Below are 25,270 nucleotides of genomic sequence, written 5' to 3'. Positions count from 1 at the left end.
CAAACAGTGTCAAGCTTGAAGACATGCAGTAACACATGATGCCTGCTTTTGAGAACTCCTGCTCTGACAGAGACCATCAGTGTCTCTCTCTCACTGCCCAGGCCAGGCAGATTCTGAGGTCAAGAAGTTGCATGGCTTGAGAGCTCAGAGGTTCTGACTCAAATAAATGTCCTCTGCTAACTGATTAATGCATTAAAAGTAATTTCATTCAATCTTAGGAGAGAATGCATGCTATGTTCTTGAGAGTATATGTCATTAGTGTCTGGGCTCCAATGAGAAATAAACGAGGCAGGAGACTCATTGAGAACTATCTTAAAAAAAACCAAAAACAAAACAAAGCACAAAACTCTACCTTAGATCCTGTCTCTGCAGCTGTTAGTGATGGTATGAATGACGAATAGACATCTGAAGGTATGCCTTCTTCCAGCAGAGCAGGGAAGGGAGGATCTGCAGGTTCAGCAAGTTCTATCGCAGCCTGGCAATATATATATATAAAAACAAAAGAAAAATAAAGTAATTCAAATTCAATTATTGTTCAGAGGTTTAATGCAGATTTTTCTAAGTGGAAACAAAATGGCTGGCAAACAACAAAAACAGTACCTTTTTTGTTACTATCCAGGTGCTCAGAACTGGAAAGCATACTGAAAATGATTATAGATCAGCTTTAATTTCTAGCTGCATCTCAAGGGGCCCTCTTTATAGTACTTGGCAAGAACAGATGATTTTCATAATTTCATAACACTACAGCATCTTATTCATGTGGATAATTAAGTTTAGAAATACAGTGCCTAGATAACATGCAGTCTTCCCAATACAAATATGTCACTTGTGAACAGGGAGCTGGTTGCATTTTGGAAGGACCCATGTGACCACTAGGATACTCTATCAAAGGAATCAACTGGAGTAAAGTTGTAATCACCTTGCATCAAATAAGGCCCTAAGAAATATGTGGCTATATTTTAAGAGTTGCCAACGGTACAAGTTTTGCTGCTTCATCATGCTTGCTCCCACTTCTATTTCCTGTAAACATGGGAACCTCACTGGTATTCTGCTGGCATGTGAACTGTGGCTCCAGGAGTGCTCTGACAGTGAAATGGCTTCTCCACTCCAAAGTAGCTGGATGCAGTACTTATGCTGTGCTTGGGCTCTTGTGAGTGATGCAGAAGGTGGCCCTGCATCCTCTGAAGGGACAAAGGTTTGGGTCTTTTTTTGCATGTGTGGCTTTTGTGGGTTGTATTTTGGTTTGGGTTTTTTAATTGATGACAGAAGACAGGGGGACAGGTTTTTTGAACAAGCAAGGAACAGCGTATAATACTAAAATGGTATATCTAGGGCCTCTGCAGTGGGAAGTGCCCACTGAGAATACCAGGCAGATGTTCCAGTTCTGAGTCAGCTATTACAAACATTTAACTACATTAATTCACATCAGGGTAATTGCAGCTCACATGAATTAATTTCCTCACACCTTTGAAATCACAGCTAGGTTGATATTTGTTTAGTTACTTGCTACAGTTAAACATGCCGAAAATATTCAAGAGTCTATACATTTGCAAAAGTCATAACGAAAACTGAAAATAAAAAGTGAGATGTAGCCATTATACTTTATCACATTAAAAATCTCTTTTGTAGCTCTGGAAGTTGTTCAGAAGTTATGTTTGGACTTTGTCTTTATCTTCAAGATTCCCTGTCATGTGTGAGCTCACTAAAAAGAGTAAACGGTATTAACTCATGTTTATAAGAACCCAAGAGCCTGACAGGAAGATTTCCTGAATTTAAGTAAGAAGAAAATCAGATTTTATAGAAACATTTTTCTGTATCACTAATGACTCAAACTTTACAGCACTGGGCTAGTGCCTACAGGCTCACAACAGGAATAGTTGGAAAGTGTAGTTTGCGCATCAAAATGCAAAAACCTTGAGTTGAGCTAAATGTTTGTTCTAAAATAAAAAGAAACTTTAATCTCAAATTCCTAAAAAAAGAAGAAAAAAAACAAATCCAAAACCCTAGAGCTCTTTTAATTTAGCAAATATTTCAGTTTTCTCACCTTATATTTTCTTATTAAAAATATTCACTGAATTGGATGAGAATTCACAATTACTTTCTGCTTCCTTAGAATAACATATTTTTGGTTAGCTGTTTAACGGTTTACTCAAAATAATTTCTTAATTTAGATTAAATCCTTATTCTATTTATTCCCTCCAGTTCAAATTTCAAATAAATTAAATAATGTAAAAAAAACCTAGACTGGGCTTTTAAATAAATTTCTGGCTGATGAAATACAGTTTTGCAGCACGGATAAGGTTTTCAGAGGTCCTTTTTTAGAATAATATTTTTACTTCACTGCATCCTTTTAAAAAGAGCCATTCTTTACTCATCTGCTCCATGTCTAATAATAACCCTTGGATCTTGAAGAAATAACTAAATTACAGCAGAACTAGTCACTTTAATGAGCCGTAATAGTCTCAGCATTGAGCCAAAAGTTTTTTTTTAAAGACTGTGAAACTTCAATGTTGAATATGAAGTATTTTGTTTAGTAATAATAAATTTATGAGCAGTACTACAGTTTACAGCCAAAATATAGTGACCTAAAAATGCCATTCTGCATTGCTCCTTCCTATACATTGTGTCCTTAACTAGTCCAGGGGAAAATTAGAACGAATGAATTGTGGTGAGAGCCCGAAGCCAACTAATGTATTTAAATGAATCCTTCTGATGCAATACTTTCCTTAAAAAAAAAAGAAAAAAACAAAAAAACAGTTAAGTCTTTGTATTTCCTTTGAACAAAACCTCATGTTTAATAGCGCCAATGGCTCTGTAGTAAAATCTATTTAAAAACAGAGAAGGAGACACAGTAAGTTTTATACAGTTACAGTGGCTTTTAAAACACATTGTTAGTTTCTGAAGTCTGAATATATTTATGGTGAATTAATTCCACTGACCCACATTAAAAAAATTCATCCTTTTTTTTAATTCCTGAAGATTTATCATTATGCGAGCATTATTCACTATGACAAAGATGTATTACTGAAAGTGTCCTCTTGAATCAATATAACTATAGAAATGTGAGAAACAGTTTGGCAAGATGATAATGCCTTAAAATTACTGGGGATATTTTCCTGCACATTGCGGCCCAATAGATGCATGAGAATTCAAACATAAAGAAATCATAAGGCAGTTGAATAAATGTAGATGGCATATTAGTGTCAGCTGCAGATAAAAGGATGCTCTTAAAGCAACTGGAGGAAGCAGAAGTTAATAGTCTTATATAGTCTGAAGCAATAGCCTAACTAATTCCTAGGTGTGGTGGGGTTCCAAAAGGCCACTTGAATCTGGACAAGTTAGAGCCTAGAGGCTGCTCTAACATTCAGGAGAACTTAATGTGGGAAATACTGTTCAGTGTCACCTTTATTTTTCCACCCCAGTCTCAATGTATAGCCCCACACCACTGTTTTTCTCTGGAATTCTTTCTAGTAAAAGCAAGCGTAAAGAGAGAGAAGTATCAAAAGTGTCACATTGCTCTGTATGTAAACCCACATAGTTTTCTTGTTAAGAACTAGCAAATTACCTTTTTACAAATGTAGGCAGAGCAAAGACAATAAAATAGTATACAGGAAATTTTTTAAAACAAAATAATGTCAGGAAAGAAGATTGGTAAAGCATTCTAATAAACGAGTTCCACAGATGTGGCTGTTACTATTAAATTAGCTTTGCATAACTTACCAATATGCCATTACATTTTCCCCCAGATGTTTATCTGTTACTTAAATTAATTTTGCTGAAGTTACTATTATTGCAGATTTTATCCATGCTGTATTTTATTATTTAAGTTTCTGTGGCATAAAACAAGCCCTGGCTGATAGCATTACTTTTAATACTTGATGTAAGAGGTTTTAGTATTATACAAATGGCTGCTGGGTATATCTTAATAGTCATAGCACAGAACGTCTGTTCTCAAAATATTATGTAGATTAAAACCAGCTATTTACTTACACTCTAATTCAAGTCATTTGAAAGGTTTGCAGTATTTATGTATGTGGTATGAAGGGAAACAATCCACTCCAGGAATAAATATCAGAGTTTGGAAATTAGCAAAGCTAAGGTCAAGGTCAGTTTGGATTTACTAACATACTTGCTGAAAATTAGAATTTCTAGTTTATGTTTACTTATTTCAGAAATGAGAAAAGAGACTGAGGGGGTGGTGTGTTTGCCTCTTTGATACAAGGCTTTTGTAACACAGAAACATTTCAAAACCGCCATTTCAGTTTAATATTATCTGAAATTCTGTACTCCATTCCACAGAGTCTTAACATAAATTCTCTGTAGCTAATCTTACCAAACATAGGAAAACAATGATATATAAGGATTGGAAAAAATATCCCAAGTTCAGCACGGACCATTTCTAAAGCCTTGTAACATCTTTCAAAGCCTTTCAATGGCTTTCCAACTGACATGGATTTGATTTTATATGAATGGCAGGAGCATTTTAAAAAGGGTGTTCTTTGTGAGTCATTCTTTATATTTGTATCATCTGTGTATTTCTAACAGTATGCCACAGGACTTCGTGCTGTCAGAGACCTGCACAGACCTCTCTCATATACATACATGCATACATATATATGGGAATGTGAGATCTGCTATGAAACAAAGCATTTAATACAGGATTCACATTAGACTGCCATTCATGCTAAGCATGCCCCTATAAATGTGCTGAATTTCAGTTGCTGGAATAAAAGGCATTTCCAAGATACTGTTTGTTAGCTGCCTGTATTTCATGTGGTTGAATTTGAATAAATAACTAATGGACAGAGATGCACTGCCACACTGACTCAAACCTGCATTCCTCCCCACCTTTAACCTGCCAGCATATGCAAACACAACAAATCCACCCTATTTGCCTTCTAAGGCATTGCCCTCCAGCGTTCTCACAGAAGGTTTTTCTGGGAGGCTGCTGATCACTCTACACATACATTTGCCATCCTATTCTGCAGCAGTGCTATATCCAAGGTCCTATATCCTATTCTGCAGCAGTGCTATATCCAAGGTCCAAAGGACTGAAGGATATTTTGAAGCATTTAAAAACTTAATCCAGATGTATGATCTATGTTGTGTGATTAAGATGGCAGAGCTTCCTTCTGAATGCCTTCACTGTACACATTTGTATTAATATTTAAAGTAGAATTAAGATCAATGAGGGATTAAACTTGGGCTCTAAACTATGTTCCCCAGTTGCTAATGATACACATGGAAATTCTGTGTGCATGTTCCTGGGCAGGAGCTTTCAAACCACTACTTCTCAAATGAGACAAAAGTTCAGTAAGTCAAACACATACTTTATGCCCTTTTCCCTGCATTTCAGAGTTCAAGTTAATACTTTTAAAAGAGAATTTTCCATGTTTCTGAGCCGAGATGTGAATCAACTTTGTTGACAATACATCAGTAATTAATCTAGTCCAAAATAGCTATCTGAAGCAATTTAGTTGCCTACATTGACAAAACAGGATCTGCTCCTCCCCCCAGGAAGCTGTAAATCAGTCAGTGACATCTGGCCTCAAGGACATCAGAGTCATCTGAAATGTGGTAATTTATATTAATGAACATCAGTATTAATTTTTAAATAAAAAGAATTTGCTACTGCCATTATGTTTACATATGGAATATTATTTATAGCTTGTGTTCCTCCTTTCCTACATTTTGCCCATAAATTATTGTAAGGAAATGCACTGTCACAGTTACAAATATTTTTCCTTCGAGTTAAAGCTTTTACATATCCTCTTACTGTTTTCAGTAACTAGATGAGGGCAACAACCAGGATTTTCTTGCTACTCCAGGAACTGCTGCCAATTTTAATGCTTGACTGAGTAGAAGAGGGTGCTTCTACAATAACAGCCAAAGCCTTCCTCTCTAGAGATATCTTAATACAGAATAACCTTAACACATAGATTCTGTAAGAATATTCTAACATACCAGAAAAAAATAATACTGATTTAAGGGCTGCGGTCATCTGCTTCTGTTTTTACCCAGCTTCCAATTATTACTGCCAATTCAGCGATTATTTAGAAAGACAAAATAAGAGATAAAAAAAAAAGTCCCCAGTTGGCTTTCATGCTGAGGACACATCACTAAATGATTCACCTTGGAATGGTCACTCTAGATTCACATTGTGTTTAGCATTGCCAGATCTCCTAGAGTTATGGGATTACAAGAGCATCTCAGTTTTCATTTAAAAATAAAGTTAGTGTCTAGCTCCTATGGTTGCAGAGAAAAGATTGAAAACATAAATCTTGAAAGCTCAAAAACCAGACTGCAAGCAGAAGGAACCAAACAAGTATTTTTAAGAAACATTCATGATTTTTTGGGTCTGTCTTACCATTTTAAATTCCTGGGATTAACAAACCCCCTTTAAAAACAATGCATACAGATTCTGAGGAAGGGTGAAGGGTATTTTTTTAGTATCTGAAAGTGCAACTCTTGCATATTAGGGCTCTTCCACTTCAAGGGCACCCACCAAACAAGCAAAGAACAGGCAACTCTTTGTGTGGCTGTACAGTTATATTCAACAGGGATCCAAAGCCATTTAAAAAACCCCAACAAAACAAAACCCACAAGCATCTTTCCTAACAGTAACAAACTTTCTGGATCTATTTTTTTTTTTAAGTAAGGACTTTTAAAATTAGTCATCTGATCATCTTAGAAACTAAAAGTAGGTTCTCTTGAACCCAATGCACAGCAGACGGTCTAATATTTTGATAGCACACACCTTATGAGGCCAGAGCTTTACATCTCCTTGCTGTATATCTCTTCCAAATCATTCAATCAGGAAAGATCTGAGATGAATGCTGAAAACACTATAATAAAAATTTGAAAGCATACTTGGCCAGGTGCATTTTCGTACCTCTTTCTGGGAGGAGGCTTCATACCTTTTATAAAGACTTGCTGCCATCTCATACTGTCAGAAAATCAATTTGCATGAGAGCATACACATTTGGCAACAAAACAGCCTATAAGAATTAAATTGCTTAGGGGGATGGCATTCATCACACCTGCTTTAGGGGCTTTGTCAAGCCCCTAAACCCCTGCTTGTAAGTAAGCGCAAAGATGACTGCATCTCCTGAGAAACAGAGCAGCTAAGATAAATTAAGAACCTAACAATTGCTTAATATATGTGCCCACAGACTGTTACCTTTCCCATTGCGTACATAGGGAACTGAGGAAAGCTGGATTACTCAGTTTGTCTGGTGCTGGGAAATACGAAATATTCCCTTATTTATTCAAAGGACAACTATAAAAACTTAGTGGGGATTAACAGCACCACACATTCCTCCTGCAGCCCTGAGTGCATACTGTAAAAGTCAGATGGCTGCTGGCACTATCTTGGGCTGTTTTATCCCAGGTGTTACATCTGAGATGCAATGATGTCTCACCAACTATTAATGTTCTACAGGGTCAGCCCTAGGACTGCCAAAACCAAGCAAATATAGACATGCCTATCTCCAGCATGTATGTCTATCCCTGGCACATCTCATGCTGTGTGCACATCAGTTACAACAGGCATGTGTCTAGAGAGCTGTGTGTATGACCACCAGGTTTCTCTTAGTTCAGTAAGCAGAGTCTTCAGGCTTCATCTACATGAGTACAATGTACATGAAGGAAGATTCCCCCAAAACTAGGAAAACTTTAAAAGAAACTTTTAAAATCAAAAGGGTTCAAGGTTCAAGACTGGGAGCTCCTGCTGAGAAAGTCTGGCAGCAGAACAATTATCTTTTGGTGTTGATACAGTAACGTGTAATCACTGCCTCAAGCTGGACAGAGGTCCCACCTCCAGCCTTTGTCTGCTGCCATTCTTGAAGAGCCTTCCTTTCCTACCCATTTCCTCTGAAACCAGCATTTCCTCTATGCAAGCCTGGTCCTGGATAAGCCCCTCACACAACTGTCTCATACTCCGTACATTCCCGCACCAATGACAAAGGATCAATCTCTTTCTATACTCCTCTCAGTTATCAGGTGCATTAGGTATGTATATGCTTGTCTATATTGATTCATCCCTAGCTGATGCTACAGAAAAAAGCTGCCCTAACATTTAAAAGGTTTCATTAAAAAAAAAAACAACTAAACAAACAAACCAAACAACCCAAAGAATATTGATTCTAAGCTAAAATGCTCTCACACTTCAAAAACTAAATATAGATTTTTAAAAATATTCTACATTACAAAACTTTCCAGGATATATGATCATATAAAAATGGGAAGCTTGTGTTCTTTGTTATTAGACCTAAAACATAAAGTCTTTGCCTGAGTGTGTAAGTTTCTGTTAAAACAACAATTTGTCCTGTGGACTGTAATTCAATTACTGTTTTTATTGGAATCACATTTTGCTTTGGAAACAATCATGCAGAAAAACAACCAGTAACTTAGACATCTTAAAAACATCTCAAAAACAGGCATGGCTCTGAGAACAAATCAGTTATGGTAATTCTTCCACTGTGAGCTGCAATGGTTTTTAAACCCATTTCCATATTTTTAATTAACACCTGGTTAAAAAAAATCTTACTGTAGGTCATTTTAATAACAAATGGGAAAATAATTTTATTTTATCAGAAAATTGACTCAAGACTATTTTAGGGACTTTTTTTCATGTTTTATCATAAAATGAAGTTACTAACATTTATCAATTTGGGAATTCAGAAGTAAGCCAATTTTTCTCACAAATTTCATAATTACAGTTTTCATTCACCTTTCCATGAGAAATGTCTATTTTAACACCAGAATATTTGACCAGTACACTCAAAACTCCACCTAAGTCTAAGGCATCAGTACTTCTTTACAACTGCATTTCCATATAACTTGAATCTGCAGTATTCTAACCATAACCTGTTAGTCAAAAGAAACTATCACTTCCTTATATGACACTTGAATTTCATACTCTGCTGTAAACAGGCTCTCCTTATTACAGTACGTGTTCATAAATCTGTTTATACTGGTTCTCATCTTGAATACTGGGGTTAGTTTTAACTCTATCTTATAATACTGTCATTCATGTTAAATAAAAATGCAGTAGTATATAAGGGCAGGGCTAGTCTGGTGAATGCAAGAGTTAAACAAAGCTTTGTTTCAGCACAGCTTGGCTTGGTGGGTGATTTTAAATCTACTAAATTTCCTCTTGGTAAATTGCCAAAGCCAACCACACCTTGGATGATGTGAGGTTGTTTTTGAGAAGGTAACATCTCCTTACAGATTATCTCCTCCCACTTCAACCTGGAAGGTTTCTGAGAAGAGTCATTTCCATTTCTGTTGGGGCATGAAATGGTTTCTGGTGGAAAAGGTCCATAAATCTCACTCTGCTTTGACATGTTGGGAAGCTCATGACAAATCATATAATCCAATGTGGAGATTTCAAAATTGTTTAAAGAAAGCATGAGAAGAAACAAACATTTCTACCAAATAATTTCTCCCCAAACTAAAAAATAAAAAAAAAACCCAAAACCATTCCCAAAGCCCCAACAAACCAACACTCATTTACCTCCTTATCCCTTATAAACTTTATATTCAACTTCTAGAAAATTTCCACATAGGTATCAAAACCAACAAAAATATTCAGTGTGCTCAAAAAGGGTTTCCACGATCACAGAGAGTCTTAACACAAGTCAGAATTGAGAGCAAATGTTTCAAAGTTTGAAGTGAAAATCTTGGGTTGGCTATAGAGCAAGTGATTGTGAAAGGTACTGGGTTGAACTGTACACTATAGGCTTTCCTCTTCCCCCACCTTGTGTTTTGTCTTTTTGAGAAACTCTGTTCTACAAAAATAGACAAAGATAATGTGATCATAAAGTTTGCACACAGCTTGCATAATGAGATAAAGACAATGCGTCAGCTTTTGACAGAAAAATAAATAAAAATGAAGCAATGATGTCAAAGGGATTTATCCATTCATTTTAGCAACACCTTTCCCCTTGCAGCTTTCCTAAATAGCAGCATCACAAGGACCAAACAGCAGCACCTTCTTATAAGAATGCACAGCTATACCTGGAAGCATGACATTGCCTACTTTGAAGCTGCTGTCTTTCCATCTAACCCTCAGAAGGAAATACCCATCAGGAACACAAAATGCGTCTGGATTGCCAAGCAGAGAAGTTGAGGAGAGCGTAGAAAACCCACTAATGGCTGCAAAGCTTAACAGGCAATAGAGAAAGGCAGAGTGGGTGGAGACACAAGAGCGTAATTAGTGCTGTGGAAGGAAAGACTTAGCAGCTTGGGCAAAAGCATGGGTCAACATTAAGAAGAGGTGAGCACGAGCGATGGGAAGTAGCTAACAACAGAGTTGAATGTTTCACACATGGAGGAGAGACAGTGAGGTTGAACAGATCCATCTTTACCACATGGTACCAGAGTACAATGCTAAACAGTACACTCACTATTCTAGTCTCGCACTCCCCTTTGGCCCCAGCTGCCAAGCATACCAGGCTGCATGAAGCAGATGAATGTCTAGTGTGGCTACCACAGTATCTCTTCTCACCAAACCAATATTTTTACTCCCTTTCTTAATAGAGTCATAACCCAAATATCATATCAAAGATGACACTGTAAAGACTTATGGACATGGGCCCTATTCACTTCCTTAATTACTTCAGGTTATTTTCACCTGATAATCCCTTGCTCCATCTAGACAAAATGTCACATATCCTAGGTCCTCCTGTCATGATTCTTTAGTTTGATTTCAACATCTGGCAAAAACTGAAACAACTCTCACAATTGCCACTGGGATTGTGTTTTTATGTTGGCCGGAAATATTCACTTACGCACCAAAACACAGTCTGTCTCTGGCTGACACAATCCATATACGTGCACACATATATGTCTGTAACCACTAATTGTTGTTTAAGCCTAGCAGGGCTAAAAAACAAACAAACAAACAAAAACCACCCCAAAAACGTAAACAAAAAATAAATGGCTTTTAAAGAAGGAATTAATACCAAAGCTGAAAAGAGAAAATGCCCCGCTAGAGACCTTAAAGAGACAAGACCTTACCAAATTTAATGGTCAGATTTTCAGTGTAGGCTCTCTGCACACACTATCTTCACATTTATAGGGCTGACTAGTTTAAGTGTTCTTTGCAGGTGTTCATTATATCATGTATACACCCTAATAAATCATACTGGATTCACGGCTCCACGTGGAAGAAACAGAGCTGATAGGATACCTTTGAAAAACTTGGCCCCAAACCTAGAGACAATTTATTTCTCTGTGACAAGTAACTTAACAGATATATTTGTCTCTCAATGGTAAATTAGTCTTCAAGCAAGACCCTCCAACAGAGAAAGATCTTAAGCTGCTCTTATAATATAAGGAATAGCCAGCTTGAGCACTCTTAACTGTTTGGTGGGGTTTTTTTAAGCCCTAGAATTATTAAAATTATGAACTCTAAATAATTATATTTCAACCAGTGTTTTACTAGTTTTCTCCCTACTTGCTCTGATTTTAATTTTCTCACTTGTCAGCATGTCTTGGCAGTGAGAACAAGAAAGACCTCAAACCTTTGCTGATTGCTTTCCACGCAATCTGATTTCTATAAATTAGAAGTTGCTGATGGGGAAGCAGACAGCAGTACCCTTTGATCGAGATACACGTCTTGATCTCTTTTATCATTTTTTAAAAAAACAATAATATTACAACAAAAAAAATCATCATACAAGCTTTTCGATCAAAGTGTGTCACTGTCTGCTTTCCAGTCAACATACTGCCAGTAAGTTGGCAAGGCGCCTGAAAAGAGCAGGCGGCAGCTGGTGGGTTTGATTACCATCTGTATATCCACTAATGTATCAAATCTTGTGTCTCCATCTAGTGGGCAACAGCATTTCACAGGAAATTTTAAAATGGGTTGGAGCCTACTTCCGTGCATGGCAGAAGGAGTTTTGTTAGACTCCCCATCATCAGAATTGGGCTCTAAAGCTGTATCGCATTAGAAAGCAATCTAAACCAAGGAAGGCTCTGAAGCCCCGCCAGGGGTTCTATCCTGCGCTGGCACGTGCCCTTGAAATTATACTTTCTCCAGAAGCGTTTGCAGAATACCTGTTTTATGCTCTCACAACAAGCCAACTCTTTCTAACGTTTTGCAGCACTCTGGAAGTCTTAATGGCCAAAATTTGAAAATATAAACCAGATAACAGAAAAGTGAAGGTGAGAGCAAAGATGCCATTAACGTCCTGAAATAAACAGTAACAAATGAGACAAATATGCCAAGACAATGTCTTCCTTTAAGTATTAAACTAAAACCTATTAAAGCATTACCCCCACTGACTGCTTGATGACAGGACGTGCAAACTGCTGCATTAATTTTCTCATGTGGTTTCAGATGACATCCTTGATTGAATGGTAACCAGGATGAGATACACAGCTTTGGTTTTCAGGAAAGTGTCACGTAAACAGTTGTTGGGACACATAACATAGAATCCATGTGACCACCCAAATGAGAAAATGAGGCACAAACCAGTGCTGTAATAGGTTTCTCATAACAGACACAGGACTAGAACAAATAGTTAATAAAAGATGAGTTCTACAATGTTCATCATATCACCCTCCCTTTCATCAATTATCATCCTTTTTGACAAACAACTCTGCTAGCCATGTACTGACTGGACATATTTTATGCACAGCCATCTAGCGTGAAAACTGCATCCTAATGAAGAACTATCAGTACAGCAAAATGACATAAAAAAACAACAACAAGATCATACTATCGATTTTTTTCCATCCACATATGGACTAGGCCTAAATTCCCTCAGCTTGAGAAATCTGTTGAGATAACTCTCCAACACAGCATGATTACATTTCATTTATTGACTTCTCTGGATGCATGATAGGTCCTAAAATAGCTCTTCTTTTTCTGAATATCTTTTAATAAATTTGTTTAAAATGCATTTTGATTTGCTGTACCTAAATTGGTTACAGTAAAGCATTTTCTATTTTTATATTCCATTGCCTGAGAGGTAAGTTTATTATTCTATAAATCATTAATCCAAAGGAACTTCAGTTTAACAGCACCTAATAGACACAATCATTTAAGGTAGCATGCTGCCAATATTCAGCTTTTAATCAGAAGTTGATCTGTCTTCATACAGTAAAAAAAATAAATAAAAAATCAACTTATCAGAAAAAAGCATCTTTTTTAAGAAACTCAGGAATGAGCACTTAAAAATTAAGTCAATACATGCCAAAAACTTTTGTGCTAATTTATTACATTGCTTGCTTGTGCAGGAAGGGGATGAGATTTGTTTCAATCTAATCTAATTGCCTTTATTTCAACAGAAAGTACAAGAATCAGAAATGAATGTTGTTCCCTCAATAATTTGCTGTGATAGAAGCTTTGTTTTCCAGGTCAGCACTCTCCATTTCTGATTGCTTAATGGGAGCACCACACTGGCTAAAAAAAGAAGGCTCTGAAACTTTAGGAAATAGAAACTGCTGATGACCTGGTGAAGGAATAATGATTTATAATATATGAATAGGGGCAATAATTGGATAGCAGGCTGTACTCAAAAAAGCCTTAATTCACAGATCTGACATCAGAAAGTCATAATCCATCGATCTAGCATCAGAATGATGGATTATGACTTTTTAAGAACATGTAGACATGTCAGCTTCACGAGCATTCCGGGAATCACAGTCTAAATTGTTTTACTGAGGTCACTCAAACAATTTCAGCTTTTTCCAATAAAGCTGATGCACTAATATTTTGAAATGTAAAAGTTCTCTTGGATCCATTTTTTTGTTTCAAGCCCTAAAAATCCTTCAACCAAATACTGCAGGTTGCCATCGCCTGTGATTAAAGAATTTTTTAATAATTACTTCAAATCTGTGTCATTTTCTTACACAGATGACAACGATTTTAGATCCTAATTAATTTTTATGTCAAAAAAGTTTTGTATTTGAATTCAGAGATGAAATTCAGAGTTGCAAAGTGAGGGATTAATCTTTTCTTTCAGGAGGAGCAGTAACATATGCTATGAAGGTTTCCCCCTGGACTGTTCCAAAAATATCTGATTTTTAACCTCTGACTCTTTCCTTTTTTCGACCCTGATGAGGTTTTAAACTGTCATTACCAAAAAACAAAGTTATGATGTGAATATTTACTTACAAGTAAACCATAATTACATTCATAAAATTCAATTACAAAGTCTCCCCCATTGCAATTAAGTGAAACCACCTATAAATTAACAACTGCTGTGTTAGACTAATTCAATGGCTCAGACAGGTAAGAGCTCTTAAAAAAAAAAAACGCTTTCTGCTCCAGGCAAGTATTGAGAATAAAAATAAAGTCCAACATTACATATAAAATATGACTAAATATTTTCAATGTATACACATACCAAAACCACAAAACCCCTGTAACTAAAACCTCTTCCAAAGGTCTAAAAACTTTAAGTATACAAATTACAGGGGCTAAAAGGCAAAAGAAATGAAGCAAACTAAGCTGAGTTGCATATCTCTATTTCTCCCCATAAAATCCTTTTTCTCTTCCCTTGTGTAAAAGGCTCTTTCTGCTTCTCTGGTCTTTCTCATCTTTCTCACCTTATTTCCTTTCTTACTCGTAAAAAGTTTTTCGTGAGAGCTTACTAATAAAGTAACTACTTTACATGGAGCTTGCTGGGGTTATTTTACACTTTTCTGTATGTTCATAACTAAAGCCACTATGGAAAGGAGAAGTCATAGGGCTCTTTTACAGTGGCTGAAATAATTTATTTCACTAAACCCCAAGTACCTTGAGCAAAGGCGTCCTGGGTCCTGTTTCAGCCCAGATTTCAAAACAAACAACAACAACAATAAGACCAAAGGGAAAGACAGCTGCAGAACAGTAACCTTTAAAATCTCAGTGGTCCATAGAACAAAAAGGGGAAATAATGCAACTTTTACAACAGTAGACATAAGGAATTTACTTCTTTTTGACAACTAGATATGAAATGGATTATAAAAATCACTGCCATGTTATACACACTCCTTCCTCTAAACACACCTAATCTTCTTAGAGGTCCCACATAAAGGGATCACAGCACTAAAAAGCAACTATTTCTTAAAAAAAAAGCCTTAAACAACAATAACACTGCACAACTGAACAAAACAGAGAGTACCTTGTTCAGTTAACTTTACAGGGGAGTTACCATTGGCAGGCTGAAGTTAATTCACTTGGAAGGCAGTCATGGGGACACCATTGCCAGCAGTTTTCTGGTTGTGATTCGCATGTTTGAGGTAATGACAAGTGGTCAGGTCATCAGTTTTGCAGCTTCCTTCAAAGAGCCTGTTGTGAAGTGCCCTAGCAGCATCAAACCAGGTTCACTATTACTTCATCATCAAATTATCTTCTACCTGAATTTTTCTTTCCAACACAGTATTTACCCAGCTCAATCCAATTAAGCTTATGACATCAAATGAGACCAAGAAGGGTAGCTACAACCTTTTTAAGCTGAAGAACAAAAACAGCCCTTAGGACTGCATGCAGGAGGATACAGAAGCCTCCTGGTAAATTGAGTATCTCCTGATTGCTTCTCTTTTTTTTTAGACTTACGTATTAGTCCTCCCTCTTATTATTAAACTGGTTGTGTTCTTTCCTTGTCTCCACTGACACCACTAACTCATTTCACATATATCATGAAGCAGCAGTCAGATGTTAACTTTCTCTCTTCAATGATGTGTGCTTGAACCAATCACCTTGAAGTGAAAGACTGTAGATATTTAGCATTCCCTCAACACTCCAGGCCCCTTTATTCATCTAGTTTATAAGCAAAACCTCTGTGCAAAAGGAACGCTTACTCACAATTACTATTACCATCATTCTGCTGTGGCAGTACATTGCACTGGAAGAATATGAATTATAAAGTGCATGGGTTAGTAAAATTTAAATCAAGCAAATGTTTAATATAAAGCCATTTCATCTTTTTCCAAAGTTCAGCAAATTTATTACAAAGCATTGAAATTGCACTTCAAGCCCTAAGGCTTGCAGTGTTGGAGACTGCCTGATTAATGTAATTAAAAGAATAGCATAACTCAAAATTTGTAAGAATTAAATACATGTGGCCTTATTGTTTACTTCCAACTGACAGCATGATTTCCAGCTAAAAATTTGCAGTGCTTAATACCTGAGAAGTTGTAAAGCACATCCCCTTTCTCCTACTGTGCATGCAATTAAAAGAGCAGAGGTTAAACATAGCAATAAGAAAACAGGGGAATTCTGCTTTTTGGTCACAGTGGTGCTTGTTTCTCCCTTCTCATTTTTACAAAGAGAGGTGCTGCTGAAGAGGTGGAAAGTCTCATGCTAGGAGGGCATCAAGCTGGAGAAGGATAGGAAAATGCTTCCTTGGGCAGAATCTTCCTCCCTTTCACAGTCACTGTTTTGCATTGCAATATTCTACCTCAGCCAAGACTCAGTTTGAAGAGGAGCTAAACTATATGAATTAGATTTTTAGACATGCATAGCTTGTGAGGTCTGATCCAGAGTAGTTTTCAATGGGTGCAAAGCTGGCAAGTTTATGTGGCATAAAAACACTCCCTTACACAGTGCTTGTGAGACACTTCCAAATGCTTGTCCAGCAAATGCTGGCCAGCGTACTGAGGGATCCCAGAGGTCCAGAGGCAGGTCTTATGGGACAGAAACCTAGTCCCCTTTTGAAACTACAGTAAAAAAACATACTTCTTCTGCAAATACTGCCTGCATATCTCAATTTTCTCGTGCAACAATTCTGCATTTGCCTTCAGTCAGTGTAATGATCAGCAGCCCCTCCCAGTACATGATGTGGAAAGCAAATAAAAAAATTAGAACAAGTTGGCAAATGTACCTATATATACATATTTCATGTTAGCACAGTTATGCTTTAGAAATTATGGCAACAGCAATAGAATTCCACTGCTGTGATCATGGATAATCAAAGGAAGTGAAAAAAAAGCCTGTGCTGAAATATTTTCAAAGGTATGAAAGTCTTTACTGCTGTGTGATTTAAATTTACTTGCCATTATTTGAAATTTCCTTTCGTCTATGTGATTAGAATTTCAATGCCTCCAAAGTATATTAACCATAATTCCTGTTATATTGCAGAAATACTGCAGCAACCTTCCCTTAATGTTGAAAACCAACAGGGCTCCTTAATTTACTAGAGAAAATACCAAGCAAAATTAGTTAAAATGTTTTGAATACGAAGTATTATTTGGGAATGATCTACAAGATCATCTAATACAGTACTTTCTACTTTACACATATATATATACACATCACAAAGCTAGAGCAGTATTTTGTACAACTGTAAATACAGGATTTTTCATTTTTGCAAGAATGTTTTTAAATAATTTTCAGTTTGAGGCCTAATTTTGCTACCATTACATGCCATGGTAATGTGTCTATTTTAAATGCAGTCCTAGCAGATCACCTGAAATTACTTGGGGTATACTGGATTGAGGATACCTGGGTTGGATTGTAAATTCTAACTGCACACTCAAAATTTGTACCTGACAGCAGTAAATGAAGCACAGACATTAAAAACCTTCTCATGGGTTATCCCATGATGATTTTGTCCAAAAGTCTCCATCTCAACAATCTCTTTAATTTTCAAATTCAAGATGTGACTGATGAGTAGAAATGACTGTTCCCTGAAGATAGAGCTCAATAGAATTTTAGCACCACACTGAAGTTTTAATGTGGCCCAGGTAAACTGGGTCTTAAAAGGGAACTAGTTAGTCAGTCTGACCACAAGGTAAAAATAAAGCTACAATACCCTGCTGCACAACTACTGCTTATTGTGGCACTGGGCAAGTTTAGCATCATCTTAATAAGAACCTTTATTTATTCCCTCACTATACTAATATTACTGAACCTGACACACAGAATCCTGTAAGTGGCACAAACCTATAAAAATGGCCTTTTATACAACTGAATTCCACAGAGCAGAGTTTTGTTTGTTAACAGTCATCTACCTTTTCTTTACTTCTCATCCATTCTTCCCCAGCTGATTTGACAGAGAGAAAAGGGGAAATAAAAATGAAAAAATACAAATTTATATTGCTCTGTAGGTTGGGGTTATTGACACCTACGTGATTAAGCAATTAATTTACTTCTAAAATTGGTAGTACACCAACAGATAAGTGCTAAGGAAGGAAGCTGGTTGTCTTTTTATTTGTATTTGTTTGCTATGAAGTGGAACAAGAAAAATCCATGTTATAATCTACAAAGTGGTAAATGTATTAAAATGGCAATCGAGCACAGGGAAACTTTAGTGCCTAATTCCCAATTCCCAGAGCAACCCATAGTCCTCTGTTTAATATACCATGTCCTGATAGCCATTTAATATACAGTCTTTAAACTTCCTTGTTTCCTAAATAAGCTCCCTTACCACAGACTTCTACATTTTATGCTAATGCATACAGTTTGCTGCTTATTAGTTTGTGTAATGTTCCTTTTACTATGAAAGTAAAAAAAATCCACAAAACAAGTTCTCATTTTATCTTGCACTTGTCAAATAATAAGATTCTCCTAGTCTGTCAGACTTCTAAGCTTGTCTAATGTCTGTCATTTGCATCCAAAATTAATAAAGTCTATCCATGCTGTATGATTTTTCAGTTGCTCTGATTCTGATTATACACAATAATTTGTAATTTAAATTCACAAAAAAATATGCCAATGTAGCAGTGTGTTTGCATTGTCAGTTTTAAAGGCTTGGCCTTTATGACTCTGATACCAAAGCCCTGTTCTTTCCGCTCATTACAAAGTTCCAGTAATGCTTTGACTGACCAATTACTTCTGGTAATTTGATTATGTACCCTCTTTCTTTTATGATTTACCCATTTAATTGAGGATTGATCAGAACAAAGAGAGACAATTAAATTCACTGCAATAAAAACAGTATGAATAACAAGAGTAGGAACTGAAGTCAAACCAGCAGTAGTTAGGAAACATGGAGATAAGACTGAAATCCTGTCTTTAACTTCTTCTATTGTGTTTTGCTGTGCCAGGGTTGCAAAGAAAAGGATATTAATTTTGCATTCAGTAATTCAGAGAGCTATATTTGCAAGCACAGCAAGGAGGGAGGGACAAGAGATAAAATCTCTGTCACAGCAAAATGAGTAATACTCAACTCTGTACTTCCATCTCGACAATCTCTTGATTTCTCAGACAAAATGTGATTATTAAACAGAAATGAATGCTTCAGTATTGAGTTACATGCCAACATGTATGTACATATCAAGTAATGACTCAAGGGGTCATTCTCAAAATGCACAGAAACGTAATGATGTTTTAAGAAATCCCACCGGAGGGCACCACAATGCACCACTAATAGGACTTGGCGCGGGGGGGGGGGGGGGGGAGGGGGGGGGAGAGAAAAAAAAAACCCAAAGTCGGCAACCTAGCTTCTAGCCCTCACTTTCCTTGAATCTAGGAAAGCAGGGACAACAGTAATGCTAAACATTGAAAATAGTCTCCCACAACAAGCCTAAGTGAGGGTAAAACCTTTGAATATTTCATTTGAAATACTATCATTGCAGATAATTTAACATTTCTCCAAATGTAAACCTTCAGCTACATCTTAACTCCTGAAGAATACAAAACACTGGTAAAGTATCTTCCTTAAAATAAAAGGAAATCATTAGGAGTCCTAAAGGTATAACAGACAAAGATGAAAATGATAAATGGGTGTAATGAATACAAAATGGATGGTAAGAGAAACTCTGAGAGAATGTTGGGCAGATATTCAAAGTAGAATACTCTGTAAAGAACATTCCTACCACTCCTCCATTTTATTAAACAAGAACATTCCACACATTGCCAATGGTTGCAATTTATTCACAACACACAATATTCAGTGAATCTAAAGATAGAGACCTGATTTCCAGCCTGTTCATGTCTGAAACTTGCTCACAGCCTTGATCAATCCAAAATTCAAAACTTCTCAAGCATGGGATGTTTTCACGACTCTGAGACCATATTTGGATGGTCTGCTATAAATGAAGCACACAACATTCATCTTTATCACTTGGAATCTATGACATTTCCTTAGACTGTATTCACAAGCCAAATTTGATATGCAGTCAAACTACAGAGCAACTGCACAGAAGATATTGTTCCTTGTGTAGCATTATTTGAACAGAATAGAGACAACAAAACTTTTACCAAGCATGAATTCTAACACTAAGAAAACAGTGATACATGTACTAGTGTGTAATTCATGCAAAATGTTCTGTGCTGAGGACAATAACAGTATTTTCTGCAGTATGTTTTTTACAGTTTACAATACTGCTGGATTTTGTAGAACCAACCAAGAAAGATAAAAAAGGCTGCTCAGCATAAAAAGTGTAGAGCACAATGCTGATGCATTTCAGCTGAAAACATCCATGTTTCTTTGGGCTCTACCCTAGTCACAGAACCATCTGCAAAGGAACTGTGCCGAACCTATGGGGTCTCTGGCCTAGGCTTTGCAATCTGAAACAAAGAAAAAAAAATATACAAAAAAAATCATACAAATACCACCTAAAAAGCTAAAGATTCTGCCCACTCTTATAAATAAGAAAAAGCAAACAGGTATAAACAATTAAATATTCCTCCTCAGCTGTTTTAAGTTGATCAAGAGGAAACTAAGGATGACTTCATTATCAAATTTTCAACAGTGTAATGGGAGGCCAAACCATAACATACATCAAATAATAGTCTTACTCATGAAACACTCTAAAAGACTCCAGCTGCTGTCTCTTCAAGCCCACCCTGAGGAGATGCAGTATAGTCTGCCTATTCAGTGTAGTTTTTCTGAGTGCAATTGCTGGAAATACATAATGAAGTCTTAGCTTCCATAAGCAATGAAGTGGATCTAAGGGAGACTCACAAAGCACAAGTTTAGCTTAGGCTGATTAAAGTTACAGATGGACTTTTTTCCTAAAACAGAAGAACAAAAGATAGCGAACATCAGTGGGCTAGAGCTGGTGGAAGCTGCCATCAGCCCACACTGAAGAAGGGGACTGGAAGGACAACATTTCCTCCACTGTTCTATTGCTAGCAAGCTGTAAATGACTACTGCTTCAGGAGCAAATGGTGAAAGAAAAAGTACAGGAACTTGGTAATGGCCTCTTTCTGCCTAGCTGCATATGGGCTAACCTCAGCTTGTTTGCTTTAGGTGCTCACTAGGTACAGGAAAAAGAGGACATGAAGAGCTTACTAAGCCCAAGTATATGGCTCTCCTTCTAGTACCATTTGACAGCTTCTTCCCATATTTTTGATGCTTCATAATATTGTTGCAGCATATTCAGACTCCCCTGAAAGAACCAAGCATTATACTTTGGATAAAGTCCGCCCCTTTACCAAATGTTTTCTACATTTAAGGCCTAATAAAAACACTTTGAATGATTACACTGAACCTAAATGGTGTCAAAGTCTTCCAAAAGTCTAGCAAGCTAAAATAATAAATAATACAAATGTTGAAGAAAACAGTTGTTTTGTTAATATTCTATTTGCACAGCTGGGATCTTAGGAATTTTATCCAGCTGTATATTTAGTAAGCAAGGCAAATTAATGTGAAGAATTGCCATTTCCTAAGTGAAAAAAACCCACAACAAAATACCCAAGTAAAATTAAAAGGAGGCTCCCCCCCAGTCTGCCCTTCTCTGCTCCATTCCAGATAGACATGCACACCTCCCCCGTACCCATGAACCACAAAATAACTGGAGAGGATTCTTCACAGACAGATGTAATTTATAACAAAGACAGGAAAAAGCAACTGTAACTCAGAGCTTGCTGCCCTTCCTATAAAGTTCACCTCCTTACCAAGAAAAAGCGGAGAATAATTTGTTTGGTTTCTGTACTCAACTCCTTCTTCTTTTATTGTGAAAAGTTTCCATTGTCCTTTTATGTTTTGATTATTGAGTAAGTTAAGAGAGTTGCCAAATAGTCCTAGATTGTTAACAGACCACCACTATTTAACTTTGAATGCTTTAACAAAATAAAGGCACAGCTCACATTAATATTCTATGCCCTCATTTTATTTATTATCTTTTCTTTGAAATTTAAACAATTTTCCTAGCAAAGGTTTATTAGATGCAAGCCTGCTACTAGCAGTATAAGTTACCTCACATACCAACCAGGCATCCTATAAAACTCAGCTTCCTAATTAGTAACACTACATTTTGCTGAACATAGCATATTTATAGGAAATCAAAATAATGTTTTATGAATTAAATATTCAAATACATCAGATTCAATGTTCAGTAAAAATACTTTATGCTGTAAGTTATGACAAGTCATAAAATTCAAGGTGAAATTACAAAACATACAAATTTTCTGATGCATTTTAAAAAGGGACTTTATAAAGAACTGCAAAACTTGTCTAGTTAGAGTTTAAATGCATTTGTCCTCATAACACCAACTAAAGGGATAAAAATTTATAAAAATGTATACTGATTATAAATCTTCACAGTAAAGAAATGTCATGCTGTTTATTTAGATGAATAAGGTCAACATGTTATTCATAACATAAGGTCACAAGATGTATGAGTTTGATACATAAATATTCACTCATGGGGATATATTCCCATGAAATACCACATGACTTGTCCATTCCACAAATTCTTTTATGAATACAGTTTAATCTTCAAGATGATGAAAAACTGCAGATAAAGGTAGGGGGTATAAAAATAGTTGTCCACTGCAGAATAAGTTCATGGATGTCTGCCTGCCAATTAATAAATATAATGCTGGAAATTTTGGAAACAGGGCAATTGGTCTGGCAAAGCAATAGTCACTAAGTCTAACAAACAGCTCAATTTGATCCAGCAAATTATAAATGAAACACAGTACCTTCCTGAAGAATTCCTTGATCCATGCATGGAAGAGTTTAACACTGAAAATAGTATTGTTTTGCTGCAGACATAATGCACTGGCTTAACTCAAGTAAAATGTGGGGGGTTTTTTGGTTTTTGTTTTTGTTGGGTTTTGGGTTTTTTTTTCAGATTCCTTACAAATTATATTATTTGAACTACCTAAAACTTAGGATGGAGTTTGCGCATATTATTTTTTACCAATGTGCCAGCAGCAGCCTATCCGGTTCTCCCAAGTTTACTCATAACACAAAGGTCTTTCAACAGTTTGCCACACTGGCTGACCTAGCAACCTGTTTTCTAGATTCCTGGCTCCCCAACAACATGCCTCATGGACAACTGAGGGCACGTTGCAGACCCCAGAATCATGTGGACCTTGTTCCACACTGTATGGTGCCAGAATAGAACCTGAAATGGTCTTCTGGAGCACTGCATTGGTGTCAGGGAGCTTAAACATAGACATGTAAGAATAGCAATTCTGTTTAAGTGGGTTTTTTTGTTGTTGGGTTTTTGTTTGGTTTGGTTTGGTTTAAACTGGAATTAAATCAAGCTGCAAAAATCTCAAAATCTTCTATGAAACAAAATTACTGATCTTTGCTCAGCTCCAATTATTTTGTTTTATGCTGGCCAAGTAAAACAAGAACAGCTCCCAAAGGGCATCAACAGAGTAAGCTATTCAGGAATATTAGAAAACTGAAACAAAATTCATAGCCTAATATTCTACCTTCAGCTACTTTAAAATTTCCTCAAGTCAATACATGCCTGCCAATCTCACTGTCTATATTTATGTATTGATTAATATTTTTAAACATGTACAATAGCCTTCTGATACAGCACTTAGTCATTTGGATCTTACAACATTCTGATGAATAGCAGAAAGATGCTGCCATTAATGTACTGTCTGTTCTTGTAGTCAAAGCCTTACAATTCCTAGTTGATCTGCATTCCAGCAAACAAATAAGCCATTACCGCTGTTACCAGAACTATGTTTACACACACACATACAGAAATCAAGCCACTTTCTAAATAAATAACTCAAAGAGCACATCTGTGTATATATTAATTCCTGCACAGTTCTAGAAATGTTTTACTGCCAACAATCCAAGTTTTTTTCCTCTCTCTCTAACATTAAAATATGTCAAAAAATGTGATGCTTTGTCAACTGTACAACTGAAATAAGAAGTTATGATGAGCTTCAAAATGTTTTTTTGGGGGGGTTTTGGTTTTTTTTCTGTAGTGTCTTTAGCTTTTCATCCTCCAGGGTGCTGAGCGATGTGACCTCAGTCACTTCTCAGTTTAGCTTCTGTATGTGAATAGGTTCATTGAAATAAAGGTTCCCATGTGCTTAAAAAGAGGTGCTTGTTTAAATGCTGGCTGGGTCAGAACCATAGTGCTCAGCATACTGAAGGCATAGCCTATGTCAGCTATTTGGCATTTTTCCTGCCTGCACTTTTACTTTCATGACTTCATGCATGTTACTGAACTAAAAAGTAGGTTTGTTTTGTATTTGATGTTTGCTTAGAAAATAATTTTAAAAACATTTTGTCAATCAGTCTCTAAAGCAGGATTAGTAAAAAGTACTCAGCACTGCCTTATGAATTCCACTAACTCTCTGGAGCCCCCACTGGCTGTCAGGGCAGCACAGCTCAACTACCAAAACTCAGTAATGTTAAAATTGCCTTAGAAGACTATTAACATGTGACCTATGTGGAAACGTAACTGTTAAAGATCAGTATATGTCCACTACTGGCAAACGAATATACCAAAGACAATCTTTGAAAAGGGCGGTTTCTACTGTGCTAGATATGCCTAAAAAATTGCAAGAAATACTGCATACAATTCCAAGAGACTCCACTTTTCATTCAGAATAATCACAAGTTCTTCAAGGTCTCTCTAGTTATAGCCATAGCAAGCATCAAGATCAAAGGACTGAATATCAGTGATTTTTGTCACAAAACCGACTGGCTCTCCAGCTGGTTACTTCAGTAATCTGGTCTTGGGTACTACATACTTCTGTAATGGACATCAAACATTTCTCCACAGACATCAAAAGACCAAGTACCAGTTTGCTAGTTTGAAACATTCATAATCGGAAAATAATGAACCTACTCCTGAAGCTGTAGTTTTCATCTTCTTAGCAGTGAAGGCTTGAGGAACACATTTTGAAGAAAAAAAATAAATAAGGACACGGAAATTAAAGAAAAATGGAATATAACACAACATCGATTTATCAAAGATGCATGATGCCAGACTAATGTCATAGTTTATTTAATAAGATAACTGATTTTCTAGATAAAAGAAACGTGAGAGACATGAACAATTCATGTGAGGACAAGAATATAATACAGATGGGACTAAATGACCTTAGAGACTATTCACTTCTGTATTCAGTGACAAATTGTAAGGTGACATTGCAGGAACACTTTTTCTTTAAAAAGCT

At 36.4% G+C, this 25,270-nt stretch overlaps 1 protein-coding gene across 1 annotated transcript in view; it reads right to left on the bottom strand.

Annotated features, from left to right (window-relative positions):
* The window catches only part of CABCOCO1 (ciliary associated calcium binding coiled-coil 1), a 43,445-nt gene that overhangs the window by 4,634 nt on the left and 13,541 nt on the right, over positions 1 to 25,270 (bottom strand). The window contains exon 4 of the mRNA XM_031053378.1: positions 353 to 475. Coding sequence (XP_030909238.1) covers positions 353 to 475 — 123 coding nt within the window. The remainder of the gene's footprint in view (positions 1 to 352; positions 476 to 25,270) is intronic.

The sequence above is a fragment of the Melopsittacus undulatus genome, chromosome 4 (assembly GCF_012275295.1).
Source record: "Melopsittacus undulatus isolate bMelUnd1 chromosome 4, bMelUnd1.mat.Z, whole genome shotgun sequence".
NCBI classification, from domain to species: domain Eukaryota; kingdom Metazoa; phylum Chordata; class Aves; order Psittaciformes; family Psittaculidae; genus Melopsittacus; species Melopsittacus undulatus.
This window is presented reverse-complemented; position numbering and strand designations above follow the sequence as displayed.